General features: G+C 36.5%; 1 protein-coding gene across 6 annotated transcripts in view; it reads left to right on the forward strand.

Moving 5' to 3' along the window:
• The window catches only part of LOC117983529 (anillin-like), a 72,272-nt gene that overhangs the window by 18,503 nt on the left and 31,576 nt on the right, over positions 1 to 22,193 (forward strand). For 4 of the 6 annotated variants that reach the window (XM_034970096.2, XM_069499729.1, XM_034970097.2 and 1 more), the window contains exon 7: positions 433 to 1,009. In XM_034970096.2, coding sequence (XP_034825987.1) covers positions 433 to 1,009 — 577 coding nt within the window. The remainder of the gene's footprint in view (positions 1 to 432; positions 1,010 to 22,193) is intronic. The other 2 variants (XM_034970098.2, XM_069499731.1) reach the window with 2 other exon arrangements.

Genomic DNA, 22,193 nt, shown 5'->3' on the forward strand with positions numbered 1-22,193 from the left:
TTGTCAGCTGACATTACGTCCTCATTAACCAAAACATCAACGTCATTCACATTTCCTCACACGAAACCGCATAGTCCCGTCGCGCGTCAAAATTATTATCTACAGCCTAACGCACGTGTTGCCTCGTAGTGTACACCCGTACGCGGTAAGGCAGTCTTAATTCACTACTCGACGCATCCCCACGTGTCACGCGTCCCGCATACCGCTGAAACAATCGCAAACAAACAGAACTCACGACGACCTTTGTCAATCCTTACAAGTTCTGCAACCTGCTCTCCTGACCCGTTTAGCGAATTACGCAATATTACATGATGCAACTTCGTCAGTACTAACCCAGTTACGGTCAAACTTGCCTCCAAACCGCCCGTGTCGATTCACGGTATGTTAGCACGTGTTCACCCCGCGCAATCCGCCGCCCTTGTCCAATCCTAGGAAGGCCAGGGGTACCGCCGCGTCTCCGCCAACCAATCGCGGCTCGTTTACGATTTCGCCCCGACGCATCACGAACTAAAACGACAGGAGCCGAAGAGTGCATCGACAACCCCCAGTGCAACTTCAGCCCCCAACATGGCGACTATGGTGGCCGCCTCGCCGGCCACTATCACTAAAAAACCTTCTATCAAAAAGTACCGGGCGCCGACGCCGCCGGGCAAGATAAACGACGAGAACTGTGAAAGTGATAAAGACAAAGAGAACAATGTGGTCGAACGGGAAGAGAACGACAACAGTGAGTGTGTACAAACAAAAGATGACAAACCGGCGACGGAGGGTTCGCCGGCTTTCAGGAGATTTGCGCCGAGGCTGAATGGCAATGTTGACAGGAGTTCGGTGCTCTCGAAAGCGGCGATGTTCGAAGCGGGCAGTCCCAGGTCCAAGGAGAAGGACCCCGCGGAAATGTCGCTACGCGAGCGAAAAGCGCTCTTCGAAAAGAACAAGGGAGCCGCGATTGTGCCAAAAGCGCCCTTCGGCCTCGCACCCTCCGTCAAAACACTGCACGGACACGTAAAAGGTGAGTTATTTCCTTGTCTATTTATAGTTTAGTGCCAACGATCACTACGTACACAGACACTGACATTTTGGTTAAAGCTATCGTTTTATTAAGAAGGGTATTCACAACAAAGTTTTTTCATAGGTACATTGACACGCATTTTTTGCATCGTTTTATTCAGGTAAACAGACCCGTCTTATTGGTCAGCGGTCTTATATTTGCTTACGATAATGATAAGGGTAATGACTGAGATTATCTTGATGTCTTTTAAATATATTTTTAGCGGTACATTTTGCATCCATTTAGATTTTGTGTACAAGATTTTTAAACGTCGAAGAAGTAATCTGATCCGTAATTAATTTGTTATTTAAGAGTCGTCGCCGATAACGAAAAGGTCAGGGTTTTGTTACTTCTATTTTTGATAAAAAGATTCAAGATAACCCATTAATAACAGTCATGTTACGATTTGGGGGAGAATCTTCCCGAATGAAAGTCTCGAATGAAAAATGAAACAAATTCAGTATATAGGTGAGATCTTTACAATTCATCCCCAATCTTACATTTAGAAATAATCCGCGCATGTATCTAGGTAGTTGTAGTGCCAAAACTGCACAATCAATAAATAGCATCACGTTATCATCGAGGTCAAACAACACCTTGCATCCGGTGCATTATTATATCGTTTCCATCTCTATACACGCGAATAGGCAAAACATTGTTCACCTATTTTGTTGTTGTTTTAATTCTAACACTCTTTTATTCAACAAAATCAATTAATTTTGATTACTCGTAACTATCACTTAATTTTTCATCGTTGACTCGGAGTCTGTTAGTCTAGTACTATTCCCAAGAAAATATAAAAAAATGACTTTGTACTTTGACGTAACATTTTTTATACCTTCACTACCTGTTATCTCCCAAAGCCACTATGGTCCAAACTTTATAGTTGGTGATCGTTCCTCCCTGTGTTGGGGACAATACGCAGATATACTTTCAGCTTTTATAAAATAACGAAGGGCTGGCACGCGCTGGCTCTTAGTCCATGATGCTAAGCATCATTATTTTTAGGGTTCCGTACCTCAAAAGGAAAAAAGGAACCCTTATAGGATCAATTCGTCTGTCTGTCTGTCCGTCTGACGTGTTTGTCAAGGAAACCTATAGGGTACTTTCCATTTGTCCTACAATCATGAAAGGAGAATGGGACTTATGGGCCTGATGTTAACAAGTTAAAAAATACTTTAAAAAGGGTATATTCTTACTTCCCGTTGACCTAGGATCATGAAATTGGGCAGGTAGGTAGGTCTTATAGCACAAGTAAAGGAAAAAATCCGAAAACCGCGAATTTGTGGTTACTTCGCAAATAAAAAAATAAAATATGTTCATGAACAAATAAAAAATTTATCTTTCAAAATAAGATAACTGTACCAAATGGGGTATCATATGAAAGAGTTTTACCTATACATTCAAAAACAGATTTTCATTTATTTTTATGCCTATTATTTTAATTAATTTAATTTTTTTAATTTTAATTAGTTAATTTATCGTACAAAATGTCGAAAAAATACGACTGTAGTACGGAACGCTCGGTGCGCGATCTGACTCGCACTTGGCCGGTTCCTTGTTTTGCCGTGAAGAGAATAAAACTGAAACTAAAATAACTTTAAATTTTAATTCGAAGGAATTACAAAATTTAGTTTAAAGTAGGCATATCGCAATGCATCTTTTAATAAAGCTGAGAACTTTTTATAACATCTAAATTAAACAGAGTTGTTGAAATTACGTAAGTAATAATTAATTTTAAAACAACAAATTCACATGAAAATTCGGCTCCAAAAATGTGTTCCTGTTTTAAGAACTTGTTATTTTAAGAATATTGAATAGCATAAATAGTGATTAATTAGATAGGCTGCAAATAAACTTATACTCTTTTTTAGGGTTCCGTAGCCAAATGGCAAAAAACGGAACCCTTATAGATTCGTCATGTCTGTCTGTCTGTCTGTCTGTCCGTCCGTCCGTATGTCACATCCACTTTTTTCCGAAACCATAAGAACTATACTGTTGAAACTTGGTAAGTAGATGTATTCTGTGAATCGCATTAAGATTTTCACACAAAAATAGAAAAAAACAATAAATTGGGGTTCCCCATACTTAGAACTGAAACTCAAAAACTCAAAAACGTGTGGGGTATCTATAGATAAGTCTTCAAAAATGATATTGAGGTTTCTAATATAATTTTTTTCTAAACTGAATAGTTTGCGCGAGAGACTGTTCCAAAGTGGTAAAGTGTGCCCCCTCCCCCTGTAACTTCTAAAATAAGAGAATGATAAAACTAAAAAAAATATATGATGTACATTACCATGCAAACTTCCACCGAAAATTGGTTTGAACGAGATCTAGTAAGTAGTTTTTGATTTATCGTGCGAAATGTCGATACAATACGATTGTAGTACGGAACCCTCAGTGCGCGAGTCTGATTCGCACTTGGACGGTTTTATTATTATCTAGAAAAGGCCAATAACCTCCATAGCCTGAAGGCTTTGCGGTTGACTTTTGGCAACACTATTATTATGTGTGCACGCTTTAAGGTTTAGCAGTTGCCAACTTACGTAATATCTATGTTACGTACGTTACGTACTTCTATAGTACGACTGTTATAAAATCCTTCATCGGAAAGTACCTACCCCTTGCAAATAATTCCAAGAGTGATTATCTCACATTATACTCCTTATATTTATGTATCATTTAAATGTTTTGGCTTTTATACATTGACTTACCACACAATACTATTCTTGAGAAAGTAGGAGCCATGTATGTATGTAGAAATATTTTTCTCGTATAACTTCATTGCATTTTTTTTTTCTTAGAACTCTTAGATCAATTGAAAAATCCTATTACAATGTAAAGGATTATTTAAATGATAAACAAGCTTGGGAATGAGTTGCTTAACGACTTTGTGATAGTTCTAATAAGTTTCAATAATTTTGTAAAGTGGTGATAATAAAAAGAATACCCGGCTGAGTTTGTTGTGGGCTCTTCTCAGACCTGGGCGCGTTTGGAACCCTCGTAGCTTTAGTTTTAAGTTTGCGTTATAATTATCACCACTATATTATCTTACAAATCTAACACTATACCAGACAATCAATAAGAGTAATTTATTACCTATTTTGAATAAATCATTTGACTTTGACTTTGACTTTGAATTGATTTACTCCCATCGTACTTTTGGATCATGGTTGTCTTATAAGTACCTAGGCTAGTTTTTATTTTGTAGAACATATGTTTTTACTGCAGAAAAACTAGATTCGTAATTTCCCTGCAGGTTATTTCCTTAGAGATTGCATGTAACGACTAAAACTGCTGCTAATAAGAAAATAATCTTTTTCTATAAGTTAAGAGGTATCCCACAGCACACACAGGTTTTCAAACTGCCTAGCTCTTACCACTGCTTACTTTGATTATGCTAGCAAAAACTAGGTACGTCATTCTCCCAGACATTTATCAAACTTATTACAACACAGGTCAATGCTTACATTAGAATAAAAAGTTCACGACACTTCCCAGTCTTCACGTGATTTTGAGTCTTATTCCCAAGTTGCCATGGGCTCATTCCAATTGTTAAGAAAAAGTTAGGTCTTTTCTTCTAACGTTGCTCTGTAGACTTGCCTAGACAGCTACAAGTCGTCACGACTAAATTTTTGTTAGGTGTTCGATTATCCTCGTTAAATACCACTGGATCTATTGACATTTAGTCTCCTTTTCAAAGCCTGTACTTTTGTATCTCTAAAATTGAATGTTTTTTTAAACCGGCTAAGTGCGAGTCATGCACGCCCACCGAGGGTTCCGTATTACAATCGTATTTTTTTCGACATTTTGCACGATAATTCAAAAACTATGATGCATAAAAATAAATAAAAATCTAGAATGCACAGATAAAGCTCTTTCATATGATACCCACTTGATATAGTTACCTTACTTCGAAAATTGAAAATACTAGTTATTAGTTCTTGACCACATTTTTTTTTGTGTGATGTAACGCTAAATTCACGGGTTTCAGATTTTTCCCCTTATTTCTGCTATAAGACCTACCTACCTATCAAATTTCATGATTCTAAGTCAACGGGAAATACCCTGTAGGTTTCTTGACAGACAGACAGACAGACATACAGACATACAGACAGACAGACAACAAAGTGATCCTATAAGGGTTCCATTTTTCCTTTGAAGGTACGGTCTAAAGTTGACTCGCACTTGGCACTCGTTTTTTTTTCACTTGTATCATGATTTCATTGTCAGTTCGTAGTAACGAGGTATGGGCCGCGTATAGTGCGCCTCATACATTTGAGCGAGAGGTTACTTGTTTACCTTTTAAGTAAAGTATACATTTACAAGTTATAGGTATTTCTATAATAGATCTTTCGTAACATAATATAGATAAAAGACAGACGCAGCAGCACTGACTGTCTATGGGAACTACAAACACAAAAACTCGTTCCTTGACAATACAACAATGCAAGCAAGGCTCTTGCGTGCACTTGCTATGCTACGAGACTTTCCTGCACTACGAGATTACAGACCAACATTAACATAAACAGTCTCGTAATCGTCATCTGTTTACCATAAAGTTGATGCAATCTAAATATATAAAAGGAAAAGGTGACTGACTGACTGACTGACTGACTGATCTATCAACGCACAGCTCAATCTACTGCACGGATCGGGCTGAAATTTGGCATGCAGATAGCTATTATGACGTAGACATCCGCTAACAAAGGATTTTTGAAAATTCGACCCCTAAGGGGGTGAAATAGGGGTTTGAAATTTGTGTAATCCACGCGGACGAAGTCGCGAGCGTAAGCTAGTTAACTATAAAATCTATAGATTTAAAAGTAAGTAGGTATACACTATACACTGAGTAGAATCAGTACCCTTATTATAAATGCGAAAGTGTGTCTGTTTGTTGGTTTATTGGTTTGTTGGTTTGTCCTTTAATCACGTCGCCACGGTGCAACGGATTGACGTGATTTTTTGCATGGGTATAGATAAAGATCTGGAGTGACATAGGATACTTTTTATCAAGTCAAAGTGTTCCCGCGGGATTTTTAAAAACCTAATTCCACGCGGACGAAGTCGCGGGCATCAGCTAGTAGAATCTCGATATCCGTCCCCGAAATGTTTATCTTTGTACCTTTCGTTAAAATCGTATAAACGGATAGGCCGTGAAAAACTAGCAGATAGAATGACAGAACCGCTTTCGCATTCATAATATTAGAATAGAATAGAATATATTTTTATTCAAGTAAACTTTTACATGTGCTTTTAAATCGTCAACTAGTTTAATTTACCACTATTAAGTAGGTATGGTTTGCAATCACAGTCAATTTAAGAAGCCCTACCCTTTTCGTGTCAACTGTTACCTAATACCTTTTGAAACGTTTGTGTTATTGTTTTAGAATTCTGAGAATATAATATGTGACTTATCACTTTTAACGCCAAGGTTTAGCGAAATATGAGTGAATAATGAATGTTGTGAAGAATTATTACCAATAAATTTATACCTAGTCATAGTGGCTATGACAAACAACCACTGCACCGAGGTGATTTTTGCTTTAGAGTTCGGAGTTCGGACCACCTATAAAATGAATACGTTCATCTCAATCCCAAACAGTCACCAAAAGCATATAGCTGTAGTAGTGTTAACGATAAACTTAGTCTAAACGATTTAATATACTCACAAAATTGGGCACTACACCATTATTTTGGCACTGCACTGTAAACTCTAGACCACACTCGAGTTTTACACGTTTTGATTTTAGGCGCGCGAGCTGTTTCACTTTATTTTGCCATACCTCGCCGTAACGGTCGGCTATTTTAGCGTTTAAACTACCGTGAGTGATTTCCATTCTAAATAATATCTGTCCCGGCTGTACTCACGTGTTTAGTCGACGTTAGCCCGACTAGTCGGCTAAAACCGCCGACCGTTACGGCGAGGTATGGCAAAATAAAGTGAAACAGCTCGCGCGCCTAAGATCAAAACGCGTAAAACTCGAGTGTGGTCTAGAGTTTACAGTGCAGATTAAATATACTTTTATTTAAATGCCACACATTTTACATTTTATCGCCATTATTAAGCCTTACCAGAGATTGCATCGACCAACCAAACCATAGACTTCTGGACAACTGTTATGATGCTTTAGGATGTGTGTAGACTATCAAGAAACCTATCAAAAAGGTCATCCGTCGCAGGTTTATCATCCAATCATAACTATATAACTTATACATGACTCGGACTCGTTAGATACCTAACATATTTGGTCAGCACCATATAAAGTAAACGAATGCAATTCTATTTTTACCTCTACAACAACTGTGGCCCTATCGCGGTTGTTTGACAGCTACAATGTCACGATCGCAATCATCTCTGATTGGTTAATGCTCGCTCACTATTGGCCACAATGCATTGTTGCAACAAGAATCGCACAAATTCAGCCAATCAGAACAATTGAGATTGTTATAATGATTGATGCAGGTTTTAGACAATCGCCCTACTGAACAGCATGTAGCAATGTACAGGAGATAAATATATCCCCTGCTTATTGAAGCTCGACGTGGTATACATGATTTGCATCATATATTACGACAGTATCGCTTACAAAGTTACACCGCAACCATGCGGATGCGATTTAATTATAACTAGTTTGTACTGTTTAAAGTAAACAGTACAAACTAGTAGGTACACTAGTATCATAAGGCTATGTACAAATTCTGGGACTTGGTCGCGCGTTTTTCTTCATACTTCATTTTATAGTAAGATTCGTTCGTTTTGCAATGCATTACATTACATTACACATTACATTACATTACAACGCATTGCATTACATTAGCGCCTTGTATTATAAGACTACTACTTTCTAGTATTGCACACAAGGTAGTCGTAGTAAACATATAGTCACAAGTTAAGGAAAACGAAATTACTTCGAAGTATCCGTGAGTCAGTATAAAATACCCAGTTTGAAAGCGAATTTTATAGAATAATAACTTATGCTCGCGACTTACTCCGCGTGGACTACACAAATTTCAAACCTCTATTTTACCCCCTTATGGGTGGAATTTTCAAAGATCCTTTCTTAGCGGTTGTCTACGTCATAATAGCTATCTGCATGCCAAATTTCAGCCCGATCCATCTAGTAGTTTGAGATGTGCGTTGACAGATCAGTCAGTCAGTCAGCTTTTCCTTTTATATAATATAGAAGACTGCCTACACGCTTCGATCATTTTACCAGCTATGACTGCGTTGATTTCTACTAATTTGCATCACAATAACGCATTACAACATTATCGCCCATAGGTGCATTTGCATAACGTATTACGAGATTAACGTTAACAATTCAGCCATGCGGGCATGATTAATTTTATAACTCAGTGTGTACTGTTTACTTAAAGTACTAAGCCTAGGTTCGCATAATCCATAGGTTACCGTGCGTTTATCCACCGCACACATTATTTGGTTATCGTATCAAGTTGCTTCTCGTATTACGACTTGCGAGGATATCGCTTACACGGCAGCCACGTGGTCGTATGTTTATAGTTTCTTTATCACACGCATAATTCACACTAATCCCTATGTATCTATGTATATTCTTTATTGCACCACAAAACACAAATGACAGGTTACAAAAAAATCTATACTATATGTACTATGTGTGTATAAGATAGTATATGTGTGTGTGTAACAGTTATTATGTGTTTGTTGATAAAGTTTGCCAATCCGCACTTGGCTAGCTTGGACTGGTGGCCCATCAAATCTTCTTATACTGAACGGAGTCCCGTCCTTAGTAGTGAGCCGGCGATGGGTTGATGATGATGATGATGATGATGAGATATAGTTAGGTATGTACTAGAAAATATTTCCGTGGGAGATGGATATTTTTTTGGATAACAAAAAGGAGCCCATTTCGGTTTTGGGCTACTGGTATCATGAAAGGCAACTATACACTTTAGGTAAAACACACTTTCGTATTTGTATTACATACCTATATCACAATCTATACTATTATAGCTTAGTATGGAAGATGGATTAGTAATTAGTATGGATACTAGGATAGTATGGATTGCATAGGAGAGGAATTAATATGATTGGTATTTTCTCTGACAAGTTTTCGAGACAACGAGACTAATGAGTTTGGTCTTTCACTCTGTCACTAGTTACTGCGACCGCGCGGTCTATTACTGTAGTGTGCTTACGCCCTATGTCCTGTTTATTTCCCGTGGACGGTAGAACACAAACATATTGCATTGATTAATGTAAACGCCTAGTAAAATATGGCTAGTTGATTTTCCGAATGCCAAACTCTTGTAAAATGGACTAACTATTCTTCGTATACAATCTACAAATTAATTCTTTTCTTCTATTGTCGCTTAAATTTCTAAAATCTAAAAACGCGACATTATGTTGGTTTCTAGGACGTACAAGCTAAGTCCTAGAATATTATTCACACCATCTGTACACGAAAGTAATTCGCATGTCCTTTTATGTGTAACGAGTAACGACTCAGTTAGGGTTGTCAAATGTCGAAATATAGAAAAGTTTGATGATTTATGATGCCCTAGACTTTGTCCACGTAGCTTTAAATTTTTAAAAATCATGTGAAAACTCTGATTTTCCGGGATAACAGTAGCCTATGTCACTCTTAAGGTCTTTAATTATAGGTATCCATCTATGCAATTTACGTCGATCTAAGGTCTAACGAACATATTTTCGCATTTATAATATTACTTACTCAAATTACTGCCGCTGGTAGTAAGATTGGTAGACATGGGCATAAAACGTTGGTAGGGCTGTTAAGACGTAGACGTACTCTTAAGGTTTGTACGCACCTGAGCGGCGCGGCGCGTCGCTTCAGCGAGCTGCACGTCGCGGCACAGAGCGTCAAAATATCATTTCTATCATTTTGTATGGCGCATATCGCACTAGCTTCACCGCGCGTTGCCGCGCGTCACGGCTGGAGAGAATATTTTGAAGCGCAGCGAAGCGACGCGCAGTGCAGTGACGATAGTGCGACATACCCAGCGTCGCGGCACGGCGCTTCAGTATGCGTACGTCGCTCGAATAAGATACACGCGCATCTTATTAAGTATTTAAAGTACAGGCAAGAATCGGCAAGATAGACCTCAAAATAAATAACGTAGGTTTAATTTTTGGCACATGACGTGTTCCTTATGCTCTTAGAAGTATATCCTCAAAAGTCCCAACCCCTAGGATGTCGGCTTCCCCCCTTCTCAGTGTCTAAATGTATAAATGTCTCTCCGAGCGTTATGAGAAAACATCAATGGTAAAAATAATCCTGATTAAATAACTATAATATATTATGTACATATTATACCTACCTACTTTATCTAGGTAGAATTAATAGTTTCGGAAATATGCCTACCTATTGTTGTACTTGTGTTTATATTATACTAGCTTATGGCCGCGACGTCGTCCGCGTGGACTACACAAATTTCGAACCCCTATTTTACCCCCTTAGGGGTTGAATTTTCATAAATCCCTTTTTAGCGGATGTCTACGTCATATTAGCTAGTTAGCTAGCCAGCATGCTCGTACGCGAACGGGTATAAAAGTGACGCACAAGTGACGCGAGTTGCCGCGTACTGAAGTTGTAGTGCGGTAGGGACCGTCGAGCGGCCTGAGGTGACGCGTTCTGCAGTCGGACTGAAGCGACGCGCCGCGCCGCTCAGGTGCGTACAAACCTTTATGTAACTTCCAAAAATCAAAATTGTGGCATTCTTTTAAAACCAAGTAAAACATAATATCTACCTACATATATCTCAACAAATAGATTATAAATCTATTGATTGTATTTAATTAGTTGGTTAGTTAAGTGTATTAGTAGTAAAATTAGTAAAAATACTTCAATTAGGTATTAGTAAAAAAAATACAATCTTATTTCTTGGTACTGAAAAACCAACTTTTTAAATGAGTTGTTGTCACACGAATGCGATTAGGAATAAATTGGCATTACTCAAAATTATTTTTGTCAACCTTGTACGAACTGCTAATTTGAATACGAATAATACGATGACCGCGATTGATTTTATGCCCCCGAAATGTGTCGGCATCACTTAGCAAATGACTTTCATTTAATAACTGTACAATGTAGTAAAAAGTATCTTAAATTGAGAAAACGGAAAAGCTCTATACACTTACCGTTAACTATAACGCTATTGTTGTCAACACGGTAAAATTGTAGCGTGATTGGATATTTGTTTTTAAAAAAGGAAAAGGTGTCTGACTGACGTGGATTTTCGTTTTTCTAAATCCCCCGGGAACTTTTAGATTTTCCGGGATAATAGTAGCCTTTGTGTTAATCCAGGTTATAATGTATCTACATTCCAAATTATAGCCAAATCCAGTAGTTTTTGCGTGAAAGAGTAACAAACATACACACACATACACACAGAATTTCAGCTTTGTAATATTAGTGTGATGAGGGGAACAATAAATAATAGTACGGTTAAAACTTAAAACGCGTAAAATTCCATGTGAAAAGTACGATTTTCGTCCTTATTTTAAAGGTGAACAGTACCTACTTTTGACATCACAGTAATTGACCCATAGAGTTAAAATGTGTGAGGAGTTATTTTGTACGGACTAAAAAACATGTCTGTAACCTATAAAGGCAAGTAAGTGTAATTACCTAATTTTAGCAACTTGTGTCTGTAAAGTCTACTACCTCAATCCATCGCTGCCAGCCTACTACTGAGCAGTGAGCACAGGTTTTCTTTCAGATTGAGAAAAGCTTAGGTTATAGTTTAATACACTGATGTGAGAATTCGCAGACACCTTGGAGAACATTGTGGAGAACTCGCAGTCGTACAGGTTCCCTCTCGACGTTTTTCTTCACCGTCAAAGCAAGTAGTATCTATTGTCACTACATAAGTGATCACAAGAACTACTATGCACTAAAATAAACTAACTGTATGTAACTAAAGCCTAGTAGAGCCTTGTTAACTAAAGTAGGTTACTGTAACTCGCGTTTCCACACTTATAGACCACACATTATAGAGTGTGTTGTTTGTATTATTACCAGTAATCACTAGTAATTTTGTGTTCCATAAAAGCCAGGGCCTTTAGAATTGTAGATCTTAGTAATACAACTTAGGGTATACTTAATATGACCGCTTTTCTTCCACAGTGTAGCGATCTTACAGTTCGAAAAATGATATACAAAAAGCAATGCCCAATTTTGTTTATGAATATTTCAAACTTCATTGTCTACCTGCAATATCGTTCAAGCCAAAAAGACCATCCATGGTTATAGTCGACGCATTTTAAACTGAGTCGTCGAGTTATCTGTCTGTTGCGAGCGAAACAGACAGATAACTCGACGACTCAGTTTAAAATCCGTCGAGTATAGTATAACGCTGCTATGGTTGCCTGTCTTGCGAGGATGTGTAACTACTAACCACTTCGCCACCTTTTTGATGTCGTTGTCTCACTGCGCGATCGATCCTGTGGGTTGTGGTAACACCCATCAAGGATGGGATGAATTATCGCAACATTGGTAAAGCTTATCTTAGTTTATTTACATTTAAAAGGTAACTACCTATGCTAGTAAAGAGATTGTACTGGCGGAGCTTTACACAACAAACATGCCTCGTTCTAGAGTCTAGAGTCCGAACCAGTGGTAGATGCAGTTGACGATTCAAAAATACTTGTAAAAGTTTAATTGAGTAATTTTTTGTTTATTTATTTAGAGACGGCTACTGCAGTCGCTTTTGAGGATGCTTTGCGAGAATACGTTAGGTCCCGAACTCTACGATCGCTAAACTGTGGTACCGCTTTTATATTGTAAATTGTACTTGTCGTCCCTATACTTGACTCGGGCTTTTAACCTAACCCAGATTTTGTATTCTTTCAGTGGTTAGAAAACAATTTGTAAATGGGGTCGCCGCGCCGCCGCGGTCGATCGCGCGCAAGCTTCTGTCCCCGTTGAATATTATAATTCTAAATATTTTAGCTATTTCAGTTTTATGCAGATAAAATTAAGCTCTATCCTCTATGGTAGGATCATTTTACTGAAAGTAATGAAGAACGCTAAACAAATAGGTGGGTAGGTACTGAGTTAATTTCCAAAGCAGAAAAATAATTTATTATTGTGATCTAGGGTATGTATTTAGATTTTATATTACAAATAATATTTTTCTATCTGTGATTAGGGTCCCGTACATGAAGAGTGGAACTCTATTACTAAATCTCCGCTGTCTGTCCGTCTGCCTGTCTGTCAGAGAGCTGTACCTATCGCATAAACCGTAACAGGTAGAGTTGAAATTTTCAGTAGGTATGTAACTACCTATTTCTATTGCTGCTATAAACAACAAATAATAAAATTTCAAGATGGCCTAGTGATTTTTAAGAGCCTCAATAGCTCAACCGGTAAAGGAGTGGACTGAAAACCGAAAGGTCGACGGTTCAAACCCCGCCCGTTGCATTATTGCCGTACCTACTCCTAGCACAAGCTTGACGCTTAGTTGGAGAGGAAAAGGGAATATAAGTCATTTAAAATGGCTAATATTCTTTAAAAAAAAATGGTTGCATGGCCGCCATGCAAATTAAAAAATATCTAAAGTACATAAGTAGTGTTATTTCTTGTACGATGGAGAGAAACCCACGGAGGGTTTCGGTCGGGTCCGACTCGCACCTGACAGGTTTTTTCTCTTCAATAGCCTGCAGGAATAAAATCGACTTTTGACAGTTTTTGTATAGAGAATCTATCCGCGACTGGTCGAGATGGCAATCGGGGTATTAGGCTGGCAGACGCCCCGCACACTCGCACGGCACCCGCGCACGCCTGCACCGGGTTAGAGCGCGAGATGTGCGGGTGCGCAGCGTTCCCTACCCGGTTGCCATAAAAATAAAATAAATAAAATGAATAATCATTTATTTGCAAGAAGATTGGTACAAAAAGGATGGAAGTATACAGTATAAAGAGCCCTTAACATTCGACTAAATTAATAGTGTGCAAATATTTTAAGCGATATAGATCAAAAATTAAGTCCATTTCAACTTGTCGCGTACTATATTTGTAAATGACAAATTAATTCGTAATTTATTACTTACGACGTTTTAGCGCATAAAAATATTTTACTTATTTTGCATAAAAACCGAGATTGAAGTCACAAATGTAGGTAGGTACCTATCAAGGTTGGATAACTACATCGTCAGCCTTGGGAGAACAGGTTTATTTAACAAAGTCCTTTTTATCATTGCTGCGTTTTGTTTTCATGGTTTCATGCTACATATATAGCTACATCAGGATATAGACCGAATGTAAAGATTAGGGCCATGAGTTATTTCTCAATTTGACAACTTGAACTTCACAATTTAAAAGATGCTGGCCTAGCACTTCGGTGACAGCTGCAATGTGATGATTGGGTATTTGACTACATCAAAAATAAATTATTTCTCAGTGATTATTAAATAGAGGGTCTTCCAAAATATGTAAAATACACGTCCTTTGTTGGTTTTAAGTGTAATAACCATTTTAAATTATCGATTTAATTAAAAAAAGCACGTCAAATGATTGTGACGTCACACACCGGTATTTCATAGAATTTCGCACACTAAGCGCGCGTTTTGACGTTTAATAAAAAGTTACTGATTTGACTAGTTGTCAAATACCGTATTGCAATCACTTCTAATTGCGATCATCATCACATCACATAATATCGTTACATTCTCCCACTATGCACATTGCAGTTGCGGAAATGTTCAGTTGCAGCAAGAATGCTATGAATCCGGTCAATCACAACAATTGCGATTATTGCAATGTGATAATGACAACTTTCGTGCTAGCCTCCCCAAAGCTTTTCATTTTCTCTATGTAAATTAGTTACTACATAATATTATGAAATAACCTCTAGAGAGCGGTTTTCAAATGAATATAAAATTGATGCCCAGATGTCGTCAACCTGGACAGGGCATGTTTGTTTTATAACGCCCTTTCAATAACTAGATGTTTTTAGGGTTCCGTAGCCGACGAGTGCCAATGGGACCCCATACTAAGCCTCCGCTGTCCGTCCGTCCGTCTGTCTTCCTGTGTGTGAATTTCTATTGCTGCTATAACAACAAATAAATATAAATTGTACGATAGTACGGATCCCTTCGTGATCTGGTCCGACTCGCACTTAACCGTTTTTTAACAATGCTATTCAAAATATTATCATATATTGCAAACCGTTTATGACATCACCTAATTAAAGAAAAATCAATAATAATCAAGAAATACTGCGTAGCTCGGTATTGAATAGGCTTATTGTTTGATAATTTTGTAATTGGCTGATTGTAAAAGACAATAAATTATTAATCGCGTTTTTATTCTAGTGTACTGTAGTAGCCTTTGTAAGAACTGAATAAAATCACAAGTAAGTACCTTCTTGCTGGATTCTATGATGGAAATATTTGAAACAATTATAAAATAAAGACATATCTTTTTATTAAGTCTGCTGTACAATATTTTCAATAAAAAAATCTGATTTCTAACATGTAGAAACGGTTGTCTTTTAAAAGTGGCATAGATTTTACCATAATCGGTTTAGTAAAAAATTTTTACAAAAAAAATAAAAACCGACTTCGTTACATAAACACTAAAAATTGAAAAATAATTTAATTTATTACCGAATATATTATGTATACAAGAGTTAATATAGTTCCATAATAATACTTTTTGGTGCCGGTGCCAATTAGCTTTAGCTGCGCGAATCGTCTAGACTTCATATTTTTATGGGACTCCACAATGGCACCTCATTGGCACCGACCCCAAAAAATATTATTATGGAACTATATTAACTCTTGTATACATAATATATTCGGTAATAAATTAAATTATTTTCAATTTTTAGTGTTTATGTAACGAAGTCGGTTTTTATTTTTTTTGTAAAAAATTTTTATTTCACAATTTTTAGTGGCCCCATGGAATTATGCTATGCCTGGTTAAAAATCTACTGTTTACTAAGCTATTACACTGATCGCGAGCAATTTACTCTTATCCGTTGAGGAGTTCCAGTATCTATCTTCGAAGATGTTCATCAGATCTTCACCAAATTGAAATGGGACCAACTTTGAAGTATACCCTTTCAAACAAAAAAAGAATTTTCAAAATCGGTCCAGGCGTTTTTGAGTAATCGGGGAACATACATAAAAAATAAAAAAAAATAAAAAAAAATAAAAAAAGATTCCGACGAATTGAGAACCTCCTCCTTTTTTTGAAGTCGGTTAAAAACAAAATGTAATGTAGGTTTAGTAAATGTCGAGCTTTGCGTTTTACTCAAATATTAACTAACCACAAACAAAACCGCTGGTATTAGGCTAGTAACAAGGGTTCCTAAAAATCCATACTGGTTGTTGTTTGTTGTTGGCACATTTGTTGGTTTTTCCTTCATTCATGTCGCAACAGCAACAGATTGACGTGATTTTTTGCATAGATAAACATAGTTAAGACCTGCATGGCTACTTTTTACGGTGAAAAAAAAAACAAATAGTTCTCACCGGATTTTTAAACCTAAATCGACGCGGATAAAGTCTCCGGCGATAACCTTCTAAATATCCATACTAAGTAATATTATCAAAAGTGTGTCTGTCTTAATGCAAAAGTGTGTCTGTCTGTCTGCTAGCTTTTTACGGCTCAACCGTTCAGCCGATTTTGACGAAGTTTGGTACAGAGATAGCTTGCAAGTTGCATCCCGGAGAAGGACATAGGCTAATTTTTATCCCGGAAATTTAAGAGTTCCCACAGGATTTTTAAAAACCTAAATCCACGCGGATGGCGTTATCTAGTATAACTATATAAAAGAAAAAGGTGACTGACTGATTGACTGATCTATCCAACACACAGCTCAAACCACTGGATGGATCGGGCTGAAATCTGGCAACAGATACATAGCTAATGTAAAATAGAGGATGAAAGTTTGTATTAAAGTCCGTCATTTTTAAGTTTCATGAAAGGTATTTCAGGATTTTAGGCAATTTCAAAGGGACAGGGAATTCTAAGGGCCTTTGACAGGCAAGTAGCGGATTCTAGATGAAATAATCTAGGTCTTAACGGTATTTTTAAGAAATTAACTCCAGGCAAACGTAGTAGCGGGCATTGTCTAGTGAATTTGTTTTCCATCACGACCATTGCGACCTTGTATCGACTTGTTATGCTTGTAAGTTGTAACATATAAATTCTTTACTACTAGTTGTGTAATGACTAATGCTAGTAATAAAGGATTAAGTGCGAATTAAAGCGAAGTTATATAAAATATGCATTTCACAATTCAAAACATATAGGTATTAGGTATTACAATTTGCTGGATGTGAGAGGCTGACATGGCGTGGTTGTGTTAGTTGAAAGCACAGGTTGAAAGCATCTAAATATATAAAAGGAAAAGGTGACTGACTGACTGACTGACTGACTGACTGACTGACTGACTGACTGACTGATCTATCAACGCACAGCTCAAACTACTGGACCGATCGGGCTGAAATTTGGCATGCAGATAGCTATTATGACGTAAGCATCCGCTAAGAAAGGGTTTTTGAAAATTCAACCCCTAAGAGGGTGAAATAGGGGTTTGAAATTTGTGTAGTTCAAGCGGACGAAGTCGCGAGCTAAAGCTAGTGTAATATAAAAAGTTTTCAAAAACCCCCGACTTACTCGCGCACTAAGGGTTCCGTACTACAGCCGATTTTTTTCGACATTTTGACACGACACCAAAAACTATTATGCATACCTATAGGATTTTTTGACAGACACGAAAGACGGACAGACAAACAGGCACACAGCCAGACAACAAAGTGATCCTATAAGGGTTCCTTTTTTCCTTTTGTGATACGGAACCCTAAAAATAAAAGTTAAGAAAAATTGTAATGAAAACAAAAAGTTATGTAACATAAAGTTAGAGGAATAAGATATTTAATTATTTTTAAACACGACCATTATTTTTATTTGACCATCAATTATTGCCGCCTTTTTGCAACTGTCCAACTTGGAATTAATGGATTACAAATAATTTTACAAATTCACACATTACTTTCTTCTCTACTCAAAAGCAGTCTCTAGTATTTTGGCCTGTATGTGCCTTTTCAAAATTGGTTAAAAAATAGATTTTACAAGCATTTTTGAATCTGTAGAAGTTTCTGTTATGACTAACTCTGGTGGCCACTAGGATACTATTTTTTTGTTCCATTGAAATAAGAAGCATAAAAAAATCGGACAGTTTAATGTCCTATATCCAATGTTCTGGATTTTAAGAATCCTTAGTCATTTGATAGCTTTCGTAAAAGTGAAGCCACCTAACGTCGGCATCTGATTGCTTTGATTTTTTGGAACAGGACAATATGTAGAGTATTGAATTTCTAACATATTCCAAAAAGTGATCATAAACATTTTTTATAATTTTGTAATTTGTGTATTTTAATCGTATAAATTAATGGCAAAGCGTTTTGTGCTGGCCACACCACAAAACGCCTGGCGTGGCTCCGTCCACGATACAGTAAAGGCCCATATCAAGTGAGATGTTTGAGACAGATCTTGGTTAGACTAGACGATATAATAATGTGGATTTATACTTAGCTACCCAAAATTACAACAAGCGGATTTATAAAAAAGCTTTTTGTATGACAAATAACGTTATGAGAGTCAACCTTCACTTGACGCGTTTATGATGGTGATCTATTTAGCAGGTACCTAAGCCTAATGTCATTCTAAGATTACATTTACAATTAGTTTTATAAAAGTTAAATATTTGAATTAAAATCGTGATAACAATCATGTGTCTGATTGCACAATACTTATCGACTTTAACAAATATAAAAATCCACGAAACACGTACTTACCTACCTACATTTTAATGATTATTATTTTTATAATATTGATTTAAAATAAAAACAATAATTGATGGTTACCTAAGTGTTACCTGTGACGTCGTCCGCGCGAAATTTATGTAGTTGTTTTTTTCAAGTATGTTTTCCCGTTCATTACTACATTCTACTTATTACCGCAGCAAAAATAGTTTTGCGGCGCTAATAAGTCTTTGACAAAGATCTTGTTGAAAGGTATCTCAGTACCTTTCAACAAGATCAACACAACGATTTAGCCGTAATTAGTGATAGATAGATCACAAGGATTTGCCATGTTGATAGAAAAGAAAACTAGAACTCTTTCCAATGGCTTTGAGCAAAGTCCACTCTACCCGCCTTCACTTGCCCGTAACATAACAAGGTGTGTGTTCACTTGTTTTATTAAAACATAACGAAAACAAAAGTAGTCATTATCTTAACAAAAAATCGCAATATAAACAGTAAATGGAGCTACAATCTACCATAATATTATGGTGTGCAAATTTGAAAAGGTACACAAATATAATTATTAATAGGAATCCTTACTACAACAATAGGCAACACAACAATTATTTATTAATACAATAGCTCAAATATCTCATTATTAACATATTATTCATTATAATTAATCAATTATTATTATTTTGCATTTAAAAAAAAAAAAAAGTTTAATATTAAGTAAGTCATAAAATTATTATAATCTAATTAATGGCAAAAGGGCAGTTTCAAGTATTTCTATTATGTCCGAATAAGTACATACTAAAAAAAAAAAAAAAAAGTTATATGTCAAATAAGTTAGTAAAAATCATAGAGTTATGATACTATCACTGGTAAAAATGTACATTTCTTAAATTTTAAAATTTAAATAATCTCCAACCGAATAGAATTGGCGGGTCATTAACCAGTCAGTAATCTTATTTTTAAATATGTTCAAAGGTAAGTCAATTAAATCTTTTGGCAACTTGTTGTAAATTTGAATAGCCATACAATAGACATTTTTTTTATACAATGTTAACTTAATCATTGGCCATACTAATTTATTTCCCCGCCTGCTGCCTTTTCCGCGTATATCATCCAAAGTTTTAAAATACTGGCTATATTTTTTAACAAATATGCAAATTTCTTTGATGTACATGCAAGGCAAAGGTAAGATCTTCAATTTTTTGAATATTGGTTTAGCGCTATCCAAGAAATGTGCGCCAGTTATCGCCCTAACACACTTCTTTTGGGCTTTGAATGCCCTCTCGAAATCTGTCGAGTAACCCCACAGTATAAGACCATAGTTTAACACAGATGACACATATCCATGATAGGCACTTAAGGATGCCTCTCGCGAAGAAGTCTGACTTATTCGTCGTAAGGCAAAAACAAATTTATTAATTTTTTTGCAAATCGCTTCAATGTGTGGTTTCCAATTTAATTTACTATCTATTATTATGCCTAAAAATTTTATATTATCTAATTTTTCTATTGGGCAGTGGTTATATTGTATATTTAGGGATGGATGTTTTGAATTAGTTGTTTCAAATTGAATAAATTTAGTTTTGTCAATATTAATATTTAAATTATTTTCAGTTAACCATTTAATTATATTATGAATTGAATTATTAATGTCACTCTCAAACGTAGTTTTATCATTGCATTTGATCGTAATCGTCGTATCGTCAGCAAATAATATGCATTTTTGAGGTATTACAGTTGGTAGATCATTAATGTACAGTAGGAATAACAACGGACCTAATATGCTTCCTTGCGGTACGCCACTACTGGAACTGATAGGTATTACGAAAGCCCTATTCATTCACCGGAACCAAACGCGGCAGTTCCGAAAATCAAGCAGAAGCAATCATGCGCGAAAATGTTGATGGCATCTGGATACCAGACAGGGTTGACACTTACTAATCTAAATATTATTTAAAAAAAATCCTGACTCACTGACTGACTCGTAGACCAACCCTTGGACCTAGAAAAGTGAAATGCACGGAGGTTCCATTTATAATGTAGACAAGGAATAAGGATGAATAATAATTTTTTTCAATTCCCACGGGAGCAAAGCCGCGGGCTATTGCTAAAATGTTATGATAGCTCATGCGTTGTAATGGGAATCGCGCGCCGTTGATGATGCAACGTCAAAAACCTTTCCGCAAGTCCCAACAAAAACTATACATATTTTTATATATATGTATACTATTATGGGTGACGAGCAGATAGAGCAGAGCAGATAAAATATGGGGCCTTTTTTATTAGGCTTTTGCCGCGAATTTTCGTGGATTTGGGATCTATCTTCAAAATCTCACTAGATCCAGCGAGGCGGCGCTTTGAGCTGTTCACTGTAGTGTTATATCAGTCACTTGAAGTTTCCTTTTCTATACAATAGGTGAGCAGATTTCTCATAGTTTTTTCATCAAAACCTAATTCTAAAACGGTGCTTAATGTATTTTGGTACAGTAGAATCCGTTAACTGCGTGTGAAAAAAATTAGGTAGGAAATATAATATGTAAAATGTATTTAATGTAATATGTAAATCTATGTTAATATAGCTTTTTTGGGTGTACATAACTGTGTACAGTGAAATAACTGTCAAAGTTATGCTCAATGTGAATTTCATAAATAATCATAGTAGGTCATTTTTTTAGGCTTGCCTTTCTTTGAATTTCAATAAGAAATCTCTAATTTACGACTAATTAATTCTCCACTGACCTATTAAGGGCTTATACCTACCATGTCGTGGTTCAAAGATACACGAATTTATTAAGTATGCATTATTGACAGCCCTAATACAGGGAGTGGGGCGTCAGATAAGCAATTTTAAGCCTTATTGTCATACACCTAAGGAAATATTCCTATCGATACTGCTGACACGCAGGTAAGGTAAAGTATGGTATTGACAGATCAAGCTGTGACCGATGTTTGGCCATCCGTGCCATAATGCCATTCTGCTAAGCGTCGTGCGCTCACGCAGATCGCTTTTAAGGCATTCTTTATTATACATAATATTTAATTTATGTAGTACTTACATATTTTCTTATACGGAACGTGACTAGTTGTGAACTGTGAACTTTTTGTGACGATACTTCTTCGGTATTTTTATTTGGTACTGTTGTATAGTGTTGTGCACGTTTCAGCTGAAGAGTTCGAAACTTTTTGTTGTAAGTTAAGTTTTTTATTTAAAAACCGGCCAAGTGCGAGTCAGGCTCGCGCAATGAGGGTTCCGTACTACAGTCGTATTTTATCGACATTTTGCACGATAATTCAAAAACTATGATGCATAAAAATAAATAAAAATCTGTTTTAGAATGTACAGGTGAAGACCTTTCATATGATACC

The sequence above is a fragment of the Maniola hyperantus genome, chromosome 7 (assembly GCF_902806685.2).
Source record: "Maniola hyperantus chromosome 7, iAphHyp1.2, whole genome shotgun sequence".
In the NCBI taxonomy this organism is placed as follows: domain Eukaryota; kingdom Metazoa; phylum Arthropoda; class Insecta; order Lepidoptera; family Nymphalidae; genus Maniola; species Maniola hyperantus.